Genomic DNA, 12,082 nt, shown 5'->3' with positions numbered 1-12,082 from the left:
TCTACCCACTGTAGAAGGGAAAGAAGCTCCCCCGCCCTCATGGGGAGGGCTTTTCTCCACTAGTCCAATCGACAGATATACCATATTCTACAACAATCCCTTTGAAGTGTGGGATTTTCCAGATCTTGCCTCTCATTCCACGGGAATTGGGCGATGATGGCAACCTATGCCAAAGAGATGTGACTCTGACTGGACTTCCTCTCTCCCATCTGCTCTTAGCTTGCTCCCATCACAGACCTGGTAAGAAACATCCCCTGTGCGGTGACAAGACGGAACAACCTCAGGAGAGCTTATCAAGAATATGCAGCCAAGTTTGACCCCTGCCAATGTGCTCGATGCCCTAATAACGGCCACCCCACGCTCTCAGGGACCGAATGTCTGTGCGTGTGCCAAAGTGGCACCTACGGTGAGAACTGTGAGAGGCGCTCTCCGGATTACAAATCTAGTAAGTGTCAGTAACTTGCTATGAGGTAGGAAGCTTTCCCCTCCCAAAGGTATTGTAGGTTGGTCAATGAAAACAACAAAACAAAACAAAACTTCTCTGCATAAGAGAACTGCATAAGCAATTTCCACCTTATGCAAACTCACAAGGAAAATAGGCCTGGAGAAAGTTAGACTCAAAGGTCAAACAGTCCTGGTGTGAATCTCAGCTGTAACCTACCAGCTATGTGACCTTGGGAAAGTCACCTAACCTCTCTATGCCTCAATCTGTTCATCCATAAAATGGGGATAATGCCACTATATACCCAAAGATTATATATATATATATATATATATATATATATATATATATATACACAGCACAATGCCTATAACATAAAATAAATAAAATAATAAAACACACTATAAAGTAAAATATGTGATGCTCTTGTTATAAACCTCTTGTGCATTATAATGTAGAATGAGAGTGGCTTGTAATAAGGGATAAATTAAGACATAACCAAAGTTTTCATACAGGACCAAGCAATGTTCATGGTTACCTCTAACCCGCCTTAGAAGGAGGATATGTCATGGGAGTAAGAATATAGTCTATTACCTTTAAAAATGTAATTTTATATATATTCTATTTGGAAGAAGTTCATATGTATGCATGTATTTATGAATATATGTATGTGTGTGATATGTTGCTGATAGTTGAAAACGATTCATAGTTGTTGCCATTTTATTCAGGCTGTGGGAACAGGAAAGGGAAATCAGGTGATATGTCAGGCCCTTTGTGCAGATAATTTCTTTTAATCCTCACAATAACCCTATGATATTCCACAAAGGCTCCCACAGCTAAACTGTGAGGAAGCCCAGCTGACCTGGCTTCAAAGTCCCAATTCTCCCAGAGGCACCATGATCGGTGGGTGGGTCTTCCTGTGTTCCAGATGCTGTAGACGGGAACTGGGGCTGCTGGTCTTCCTGGAGCACGTGTGATGCTACTTACAAGAGATCGAGAACCCGAGAATGCAACCACCCTGCCCCCCAGCAAGGAGGGAAAAGCTGTGAGGGGGAGAGGCGGCAAGAGGAGCACTGCACATTTTCCATAATGCAGAACGAGTAAGGATGGATATGGGGAGAGAGCGGGGCATCTCCCCCGACACCGCTACTAAACTAGGCAGTTAAGATATTTATTTTCTTACTGCTAAGTAAAGAAATGATTAGAATTTTACCTATTCCAACACAACATATCAGTGAGGTGTTAGATCGGCTGCTACCCTTTTTCCTCTCTGTTTTCTCTCTTTTTTAAATGTATTATATACATATATATATATATACACACACATATATAATGTGTACATACGCGTGCATATATGTATATACATAAACATGTAACTGTGTGTGTATATATATACACATATTTATTGTCTTATACACACGTTTATTTTTCCCTTTTAGTGGACAACCATGCATCAGTGATGATGAGGAAGTGAAAGAAATAGACCTCCCTGAATTAGAATCAGATTCAGGGTGTCCTCAACCAGTCCCTCCAGAAAATGCATTTATCCGGGTAAGCATCCTGACCTTTACTTTAGGTTTGGAATCCAAAAAAATAGAACTTAAGAAACATGCACTTTCTTTTATTTAGAGTTTTTTTTTTCTTAGTTTAATAACCTGTTGACTTAAAAAGTAAAAAAGGAATATTTAGAAAGGCTCCATCGCTTTTCCCTGTGAATTCCCTGGAGGTGTCCTCATAGCTGGTTGTTAGACCAAACTAACACACACACTATTGTGTGCCTTGGCACTACGAACTCATGTGGCGGTACATTTATGTGAGCGGAGAATGGTTTGGATGACTTCTGTAGGAATCTGCAACTAAGATCTGACTGTTTATTTCTGAATCTGAGCCAACTAACCCCCTATCTAAGGCACGTTATCAGAGAAACAAACTAGTCTTGACTGTAACATAGGAGGTGTTGAGTCTGTAATGGCTTTTTAGGTTAAAACCTATAGAATTCTTAAGCAGTCAGTACAGTTTTAATACCTTTTAATTTTATCTTTTTTCATTAAATCACTATATGTTTCTATGATTAAAAACAACTAAATACTTTTTGTTTGACAGTTCTGTGGCTTTAGATATAAACTTTCAGGAGATAAATAATATTTAAAATTGATCGCAGGAGGCATGTGTCCTAATCAATTTTACCTTTTTTTAAAAAAGTTTACCTTTCTTAAACCCAGTAAAGCCTTTAATTTGTTTCCAACTGTATCATATTTATGATCAAAAATCAATAACCCTCGATTCTCCAGGGCCAGCGAATAAATATCCATGGAGCATAGTCTGGGCTAGTGTATCTTCCCTGTTCATTCACCTTCTGTTCATGTATAAGGTACCAGGCCTAAAGGTGTGAGGGGGAGGAAATAATTTGGAGGGGGAGTAATGTCGATTAGTCTTTACTCTAGAACCAGAGATTCTCATACTCCAGATGCACTAGAGGCTAGTCTTGAGCAGGGCCCAGAAACTTCCATAACTAACAAGATCCCTGGTAATACTGATGCTGCTAGGTCAGAAGTCACACTTTGGGAACAAATCCTTTAGAATAAGAGTTAGCAAACTATGGCCCACAGACCAAATCTGGCCTGCCCTCTGTATTCTTTTCTTTTCTTTTTTTAATGAAATTTATTGGAACACAACCACATTCCTTTGTTTACATAATGACCATAGCTGTTTTGTGCAACTGTGACACAAGGTGACAGACACTGCCTGACCTGCAATTGATGATCAAGGCCCTTTATAGAAAAAGTTTTCCAGTTCCTGCCCTACAACAGTATCCTCAGAATTACATTTTGTCAGATCCAGATACCTAAATAATTTTTAATCCGTTTGTGCCAGCTGCTTAAATAAAGTATTAAAATGATTGACATTCTAATTTTAAAAACACACAAAGGGTTTAAACAGTGATTCATTCTTCTAATGACTCTTTACAAAATTAGATTGTATGTTTCCATTTCCATGAATAAGTTCACTCCTTGTTTTAATTTGCTCTTTATTAAAGGCCTAATTCCTACCTGACGATAGTTTTTGCTCAAAAGTAATACAATTTTAACTTTTCCTAATAAGTACCTTCTAGATTCCTAGTAGCAAAATGCCCCTATATGGAGTCAAACAGAGGCAGGTATGCCTCATTCCAGGCTAGAGCAATCATGTCATTGCACGTGAAGATATCTTTTTAGTGACCAAGACACAAGTCCTCATTGGCAAGTGACAGTGACTTTGGGTAAGGGTCCTTGTTTAGTCAGTCTAGCAGATATGTCAGACAAAGCTTGATGGTTGCAACATACACTTATACGTTATAGCTTCATAAAAGAAATGGAAGCAGAAGTTTATGACAATAATTTATTTCAGGATGAATGTGCAGGAAAAATGTGCAGCCTTTGAATAAAACATCTAAATCATTAATACTAGTCACCATGCCATTTCCCTTGGAAACACAGCCATACCCATAATAACCAAAGATGGAATGCTCTTTTTTGTATTCAGGAAATTAATCATCTTCTAGGAGAAAAGTTGAATCACGTGGCCAAGTAATAACAGATGTTGACGATTGAGCCTTCACCTCCCTCAAAATTCCCAACTTCGATTCTCAGAGAACAATTTCCTAGTCAATTCTTTGTACTTGTCTCCCACTCAGTAAGGAAAGAGTTACATTGCTTTTACATTACTGTCTTCCTAAGAAGGAGAGTGTTTTGCATTTTTTCCAGCAAAAGAGTTATTAAGCCCCGTATAAAGGTTTGTGAGGGGAGACCTGGTAATAGAAGTGCCACTCAAGTGTAGGGGCGGGGATGATAAATGTGATAAACATAAATTAGAGCTTTGTACAAGTTTCCCCCCAAAACTGAAAGGATGGTACACCCGATGAAGCTGGGGAAATGAAAGAGATTTTCCACAGAGGAAGTTCTATTTGAGTTGGGTCTTGAGAGAATGGAAGAGAGAAGATGTTGAGGATAGAGGGAACAGCCAGGTAAAGACAGGGAGGCATGAAAGAGAGTATTATGTGCAAAGAATAGCAGATGGCTTTGTTTTGCTAGAGCATAGGTTCTATGGGAGGAAATGGCAAGAGGTGAGGATGGGAAAGTGGGTTAAATCTCATATTCCAAGCTAAGAATATAAAACCCATCTTAACTTTAAAATCGTTCAGTCAACCCCAAATGCCAGGAGTTGTACTTTAATTACACATTAACTGGGAAAGCATATGATGACCAATAGGTTATTAGTAACACTTTCAAATGATTTGTAGTCAATGTGTTACCATAGCATCTGCATATATTTTCTGCGTATGCAGGATACATTTTTTATTCCATTTATAGCCACTACAGGATACATATATAGTTTTCTTTTTCTTGCAATAGTAAGCCATCTCATCTACAGAGGGGAGCAAGTTATTAATTAAAATAAATATATATATTCTAATCAATTTAAGCAGCAATATGGAAGACGGATTAGAAGAGGGACCAATTAGATAGTTGTCTTGGTAAGAGACAATACATGCTGTGAGCAAAGACAATGATGATGGCAAAGGAAAGGAGAGAATTTTGAGAGATATTTAGAAGTAGAAATTGAGTAGACTCTGAGTAGATACAGGATTGAAGGAACAGAAAGAATCCAGGAGGACCCCAAGGTGTTTGAAGGTATTATTCATAACTTAGTAATGTGCTGATTTCTGTTTTAATTCTAGAATGAAAAGAAACTGTACTCCGTTGGGGAAGAAGTGGAAATCATATGCCTTACTGGTTTCAAACCTGTTGGATACCAGTACTTCAGCTGCTTACCAGACAGAACCTGGAGGCGAGGAGATGTGGAATGCCGACGTGAGAACTGGGCAGGCCTTCCACATGACTCCTCTAGAGAATGGATGTGCCCCAAATAAATAGAGCAAAGTCACACCCTTAGATTAGTACACTTTAATATTTTTTAGTAACTCTGGTGAAAAGGTTTAGTAAGGCAGAAAGTAGGATTCATCTGCTCAAATTAGATTTCAAACTATCTTCATAGTTTAGTTTTCCTGCCCCTGCGTATTAGCAGGACCATGAGGCATGTGTTTGAGAAGAAATCTGGGAAGTCTGCTAACTGCATCTAACCACAGGCATCTGCCTCGCCCGATGTACAAAGAGATGCGAAATAATGAGTCCCAGGAAGCTGATATTTACACTCTTTTTGTATCAGAGATGGGATTTTTTGTGAAATGCAATTTTCTCCTTGGAGCACACCCAAATCCTTTGCCCAAAGAGAGAGGAGGAGTTTGCAGGCTCCCCACATACCCGTGCTTCAGGAAAGTCAAAATGTGATTCACACAAGGCTCAGATGGGGACTCCAAAGAGTTATTCTGGAACATCATGACACAGAGTTGAGACCAGTGTCAATTAGAACATCCTGTTTCTGTGTCACACACAATATGGTGACTTGCTTTTGGGAAAACTCACTGGGGAGGAGAGTGGAAAAGATTATTTCTTGAAAAGGTCCCAATGATGTAATGAAAGTTAGGAGTATCTGAAGCCAGTTCCTTAGCAAGTTCTTCAGTTAATGGAACTAAAGACAGTTTCCCAGTTTCTCAACTGGGATCCTCAACCCCCAGTTTTTCTCATCAAAAGGCAGCATTAAAGCTGAACCAATGCGGTAAATCACATTAAAATCACTTCTTGGATTGCACAAAATCTGCCTGTATCCATTGAGTATTCTGCTCCACCAAATACATCTGAAATATTTCTCTCTCTGCAGGGACAGAGTGCCTCAAGCCAGTGGTGCAGGAAGTACTGACACTGTCACCATTTCAGACATTATATAAAATTGGTGAATCCATTGAGCTAACCTGCCCCAGAGGCTTTGTTGTTGCTGGGCCATCAAGGTACACATGCAGTGGGGATTCCTGGACACCTCCCATTTCAAGCTCACTCGCCTGTGAAAAAGGTGAGTAGCTGCTCAGGATACTGGGGTCTGCTAAGGTGGTGTCCTTTGTGGTTGGTCGTGTAGCATCTACAGAGGAGCTATTTCTTAAGAAGATTCCACTGACGGGCTGGGTTGTATTTCACCCCATGTCGATGATGAGGTCAGGCAGCACATAAGCAACTATTGGTCAAGTAGATATCTTCCAATCTTAGACAGTGAGGTCAGTTTTCTTTTCCAATTTAATACTTCACTATTTTGAGGGAGTGCAAGTGCTCTCATATGAAAAAATCAGAATTGATGTTTAACTGAAAATTTAGTTCAAGTGGAGAGCCATAGAAAAGTAGTCCACACTAGTTTTTAATTAAACATTTTATTTTAACTTAGAACATAGAAATACACAAATATTCACGAATTTTCTGACATAGGACCAACCTCTTAGTTCCTAAAGGGTCTCCTGATTTGAGTTCCAAGATTTCCTTCTCGAATAAAACAAATACATAATTCATCATCTATGTTATCTCATATCAGTTTCTCTAAGACAGTGGGTTTTTTAACTCCAAGTGGGGCACTTCTTTAAGAAACACCTCTGCTTAAGTCCCATCCCCTGGTTCTGATGCCATTGAGCTGGGAGGACCCAATATTTCGTGTTTGTATAAAATCTCTCCGAGTTAATCCAGATACAGACAAAGTTGAGAATCATCTCTCTTTTGAAGAGAGACGAAAGATTAAAGGCAACTTTTGCAGCAAATTTGACTACAAAATGCTTTTATTTTTCCTTAATCTTTTATAGTAGTCTCATCCACATTAATTCAAAGCAAAATTTTTGCAAACCACTTTCAATTATTCAGCATTTTCACCTTAGTTTTTATAAAAACAACTCTTTTTCCTCCTTTATCAGTTGATATGTTTAATCAACTTACACAATTACAATAGTAAATGGCATAAATAGACTTGGAAACAAACCAAACTGACTCTTGGTAAGTGTATAGCTGGGCTGGTGAGGGCAGAGTGTGAAGCTGTGGCAGAGAGGAGCCTGTAAAGCTTGCAGTTCAGTGTTAGACAGGCAGCTGGCATGGAGCAGCTGAACACCCTGGTTAGTCTGGCCTGTTGGTTACTTGGAGGACAGTTAAGGGAGCTTCTACTAATTCATATCTTCCAAAGTTCTCAACATGCTTTTTCAAGTAATGTCTCATTTTTAATCAGAGAATCCTTGATGATCTTTCTGAGCTCAGATATGATTGAGCCTATTTTGTCAATGAAAAACCAGGGCTTCCCTGGTGGCGCACTGGTTGAGATCCTGCCTGCCAATGCAGAGGACACGGGTTCGAGCCCTGGTCTGGGAAGATCCCACATGCCGCGGAGCAACTAGGCCCGTGAGCCACAACTACTGAGCCTGCGTGTCTGGAGCCTGTGCTCCGCAACAAGAGAGGTCGCGAGAGTGAGAGGCCAGCGCACCGCGATGAAGAGTGGTCCCCGCTTGCCGCAACTCGAGAAAGCCCTCACACAGAAACGAAGACTCAACACAGCCATAAATAAATAAAATTAAAAAAAAAAAAAAACCAAAGGCACAGAGAGGCTAAATTAGACCCAAAGTCAGACAGTTTGGGTCAAACAAGAACTGTGCAGCAGCTCTGATAATTCCTCAAGCTCTCTGCCATCTTGCCTTCTTTATCCTCTTCTGGGCTTTTACCATGTGTGAAGGAAAAGGGGAAACTTAACCGATTATATAACCTTAAAACTATTGATAGAGAGACCACATGGAAATTTGTGAGAACTTCAGGTTAGTATTGTGGCTTGGTTTCACTTGACTCCTGATCATATATCTCAGAGGTATGAATGCATTTGGGGACCACAGAGTTTAGAGAGTTAAGATCCTCTGGGCATCTTAGGTAGCATCCTCCTCTTTATAAAAAATAACAGCATATGTACACACACACACACACACACACACACACACATACACAAATGCACGCATGTCTCCGTGTTTGGAAAAGAAATTAAAATTATAATCCAAACTGGGAGATAATGAAATGTTCTACATCGAGATAAAGGAAAGTAATATCCCATCTCATATACTTTCTCTCAACAACGTTGGCAGGAAGATCAATGAAGGGAGTCACAGAAAAAGAAAGAAAATCATCAATAAAACTGAACAGTCTTTCCTGTCAATGTGGAAGGAGCTGTGTGATAAACAGACTTCAGGTCATTGGTTGGCCAGGAAGACTTTTAATTCTTTCAACGTGAAAAAGAATTTTGCTTCCTGAAGAAATGAGATGCTGCACACCTCCACTGTTAGTTTTTTCCCTTCCTCTAAGAAATCAACACCTCCGGAAGATCCCCTTGCCCTCAGCACTTAAAAATCACAATGTTCTCATTTCTGTGTTACTCACAAACTGTGCAGGCCAGGCAGCATGGGCAGCTGAGGGCCAGTTTGGGCTTCCACCTGACCCTTAGTGAGGGAGCAAAGAGTCCTTGCAGGTGATCATTGATAATGTCAAATTGGTAGGGAGGGAACAATGCTCTGTGTGCTTGAAAGTTGACGCTCTTTGGAAACAATGTATAGCTTAGGGTCCTTCCTTGACCTAAGCGTGGATTTATTTACAAAAGCCAAAGAGGCGTAGCCACATAGAAACCAAAGAAAAACAAGCCCATGTCAATAGAAATCTTAGTATCTGAGACCTTACCAGCAGCTATAGGTCTCCATGTTCATGAAAGTTCTGAGCCAAATTTCACCAGATGGAATGAGGGTCCTAACAGAGGGTAATAATAGGGAATGGAAATGCATAGCAGTAAAGAAGAAAACCTACCAATTTTCTAAATCTTTATTTTTGCCTCTAACATAAACCTCCTTCCCTACCAAACCTCCTGCCTGATATACCTGCCTACAGCCCTCCTTTGACAATTACTTGCTTCCAGAGGCCACTGTGGTTCTGCGGATGCCTGGTTAGTCAGATCCAGTCCAGGGACTAGACTCTGTTTCATCCAGGAGGCTCAGGATGTCAGCTCCAGGTTTAATTCAACCAGTCTAAAGCTTCTCTGGATGAGCCTGAACATAAGCAAAGATAACCAAGATTTCCCCTTCCGTATAATATATTCAAGTGTTCTTCCTTCTACTTTAATCTCCCTTCCTCTCATACACACTATTCAATTGCTCGTCTTAGGTCAAGCATCATTTCCTTATAGATCTTACTTATATTTCTCAGTTGGATTTTTTTGGTGATATGATCTCCTGTAACTGTATTTCTTTAAAATACCTATCTCTGCCTTTAATTATAAACCCATCACTATGATTGTTTGATTAATGTCTGTTTTCCCACTATTAGGGGACTACTGCTGTTTTCATTCTTTTTTTTTTTTTTCCACATAACATCCTAATGTCTAGAATATCATGCAGGGATAAATAGCTACATTTGGGAGCTGCATTTCTTCATTGATTATTCTTATAAGAAAAATCTGACTTTCAAGCCATTATCCCCCCAAATCCATTCACACAATTGTTGTCACTGACATCCATATTGCTAAACAGAATAGGTAATATTTTGGTTCTCATCTGCCTTGCCCTCTCAGCAGCATTCAACAGTGTTGACCTTCTTCTGCACATTTGTTCTTTCCCTGGCTTCCAAGACACAACGCTGTCTGGTTTAGCTTCTACCTCTCTGGCTGCTGCCCTCTATTTTTGGCAGGCTCCTGCCTTTGCATGGACTTTAAATGTTGGAGTTCCTCAAGGCTCAGATCTGTCCCCTCACCTCATGCTACACTCTCCTGCTGGGGAATCTCACCCATACCCATAGCATCAATGATTCCCCCATAGGCTAATAACAAATTTAAATCTTTATCACAGACTTCTCCACTGAGTTTTAGACTTGAATATTCAAATTCCTATGTGTCTATTTTGTTTGGCTGTCTTAAAGAGACTATAAATTCAACATATGCAGAGAGGAATTCTTGAGTCATCACCATAGCTTCCCTACAACTAACATCTTCTAGTATTTTCTATTTCAGTTAAGGCACCAATATCTATTCTCTTATGCAAACTATAAACCTAAGAATTATACTTGACAGTTCTCATAACGTACCCACAATATGCAATATCATCCATTTTATGTGCTTAAAATGTCTCAAGTTCATCCACTTCTCTCCATTTCTACCTCTAGCACTTTGGTCCAAATTACCATTCTCTTTCACCCAAACTACTATAATAACCTCATAAATTGTCTACGCCCTTGACCACCATGCCTCTCCAAAGTCATTCTCCACAGATAAGCCAAAATTAATTTCTTTTCCAAATCCAGACCTGATTTTGTCACACCACCCCCTGCTAAAACCTATCAAAGACTTGCCACTGCTTATAAAATAAGACAAAAATCCTTTGAAAGCCCTTTATGACCCTACACAGTCTGTCACACAGCCATCTCTCTGGCTGTACATTTTCCATGCCCTTGTTTCCCTGGCTTTATTACAGTCCCAAGAAAGTCACACATTATCTCTCTTTTGAGGACGTTTATGCCTGCTATTGCCTTTGCTTTAAACACACTCCCTTTTCTCTTCCCATTGTACCGTTCATAACCTTCCTGGCTACATCAATTTTCTTGATTATATGCTTTCTCTTTAATAGCACTAATAACAGCAGCAATTCTATGTGTACAGTGTGGTTTTTTGATTAATGTCTGTCTGCTCCACAAGACTAGAAGCTCTGAGAGCATGGGATCTGGGTCAAATTTTTCTCAGCCCACTATCCCCAGAACCTATGGCACTGCTGGGAAATCATAGTCGCTCAATAAATGTTTGAAAAACAAATGAGCAAAAATTTCACCAATTCCATTTTCTTTAGTTCTCTGAACTTAGTAGCAGTTCTAGGTTGGAAAACGACAGCTCCTAGAGCTAGAAAGGACCTTTCCGATGGACTATTTCATGACAACATATTTGGACAAGCCAAAATGAATGCTCTAACTCCAAAAGATAAATGAGAACATTTCACCACTGCCTTTTCTCCTAAATTCAAACTTATCACTTGAAATCCATGCTGTGCATTGTTCTTATCTTCATTTTCTTTTGTTTCAGATACCTTGGCACGCTTAAAAGGTCACTGTCAACCAGGACAAAAACAGTTGGGATCTGAATGCGTTTGCATGTCTCCAGAAGAAGACTGTGGGTAAGAGATACCCTATGGACTCTGTTTAGAAACGGAAAACCAGTCTAGTGTAACCAACTTAATGGAGGAGCTGGGCTTCTTGAACGATGAACACAAAGCATATTAATTCTTCATATAACCGATACCCCCTGTGCTCTGTTGAATTCCTCATTCCCCACTTGGTAGAAAGCTTTCTTAATTGTCTCTCACCCTTGTCCACTAAGTTTGCATGGCTTTTGTTACTAAAACAGTCTCATTCTGTGGGCGCGAGATGCAGCTATCAGTGCAGACTCCAGAGACGGGCATAAAGCGCTAAGGCTGCTACTGCAGCCACCAAGAATCCTATGTGCAAGCACAGGTCACCATCCACACTTCCCGCCCTGGGAGCCTGTGCAGCCCACCACTGCCAGGGGCCCATGATCGAGGGACAACTTTCCCAGGAGAACACAAGGTGCACCTTGTGCTAGTGCAACATCATGCCAGCCTCTGCCACCACAGGCTCACCCCTCATTCTGTACCCCTCCGTCGCCCCAGCCTGAGTGAGCCAGAGCCCCATAATCAGCCACTCTTTAACCCCCTCCTGT

General features: G+C 40.3%; 1 protein-coding gene across 1 annotated transcript in view; it reads left to right on the top strand.

The window, feature by feature from the left end:
* The window catches only part of C6 (complement C6), a 92,138-nt gene that overhangs the window by 54,344 nt on the left and 25,712 nt on the right, over window positions 1-12,082 (top strand). Inside the window, exons 11-16 of the mRNA XM_059919258.1 lie at window positions 220-445; window positions 1,371-1,542; window positions 1,882-1,993; window positions 5,160-5,292; window positions 6,200-6,388; window positions 11,429-11,519. Coding sequence (XP_059775241.1) covers window positions 220-445; window positions 1,371-1,542; window positions 1,882-1,993; window positions 5,160-5,292; window positions 6,200-6,388; window positions 11,429-11,519 — 923 coding nt within the window. The remainder of the gene's footprint in view (window positions 1-219; window positions 446-1,370; window positions 1,543-1,881; window positions 1,994-5,159; window positions 5,293-6,199; window positions 6,389-11,428; window positions 11,520-12,082) is intronic.

The sequence above is a fragment of the Balaenoptera ricei genome, chromosome 3 (genome assembly GCF_028023285.1).
Source record: "Balaenoptera ricei isolate mBalRic1 chromosome 3, mBalRic1.hap2, whole genome shotgun sequence".
NCBI classification, from domain to species: domain Eukaryota; kingdom Metazoa; phylum Chordata; class Mammalia; order Artiodactyla; family Balaenopteridae; genus Balaenoptera; species Balaenoptera ricei.
Note: the sequence above shows the minus strand (reverse complement) of the source record. Positions and strands in the feature narration are given on the sequence as shown.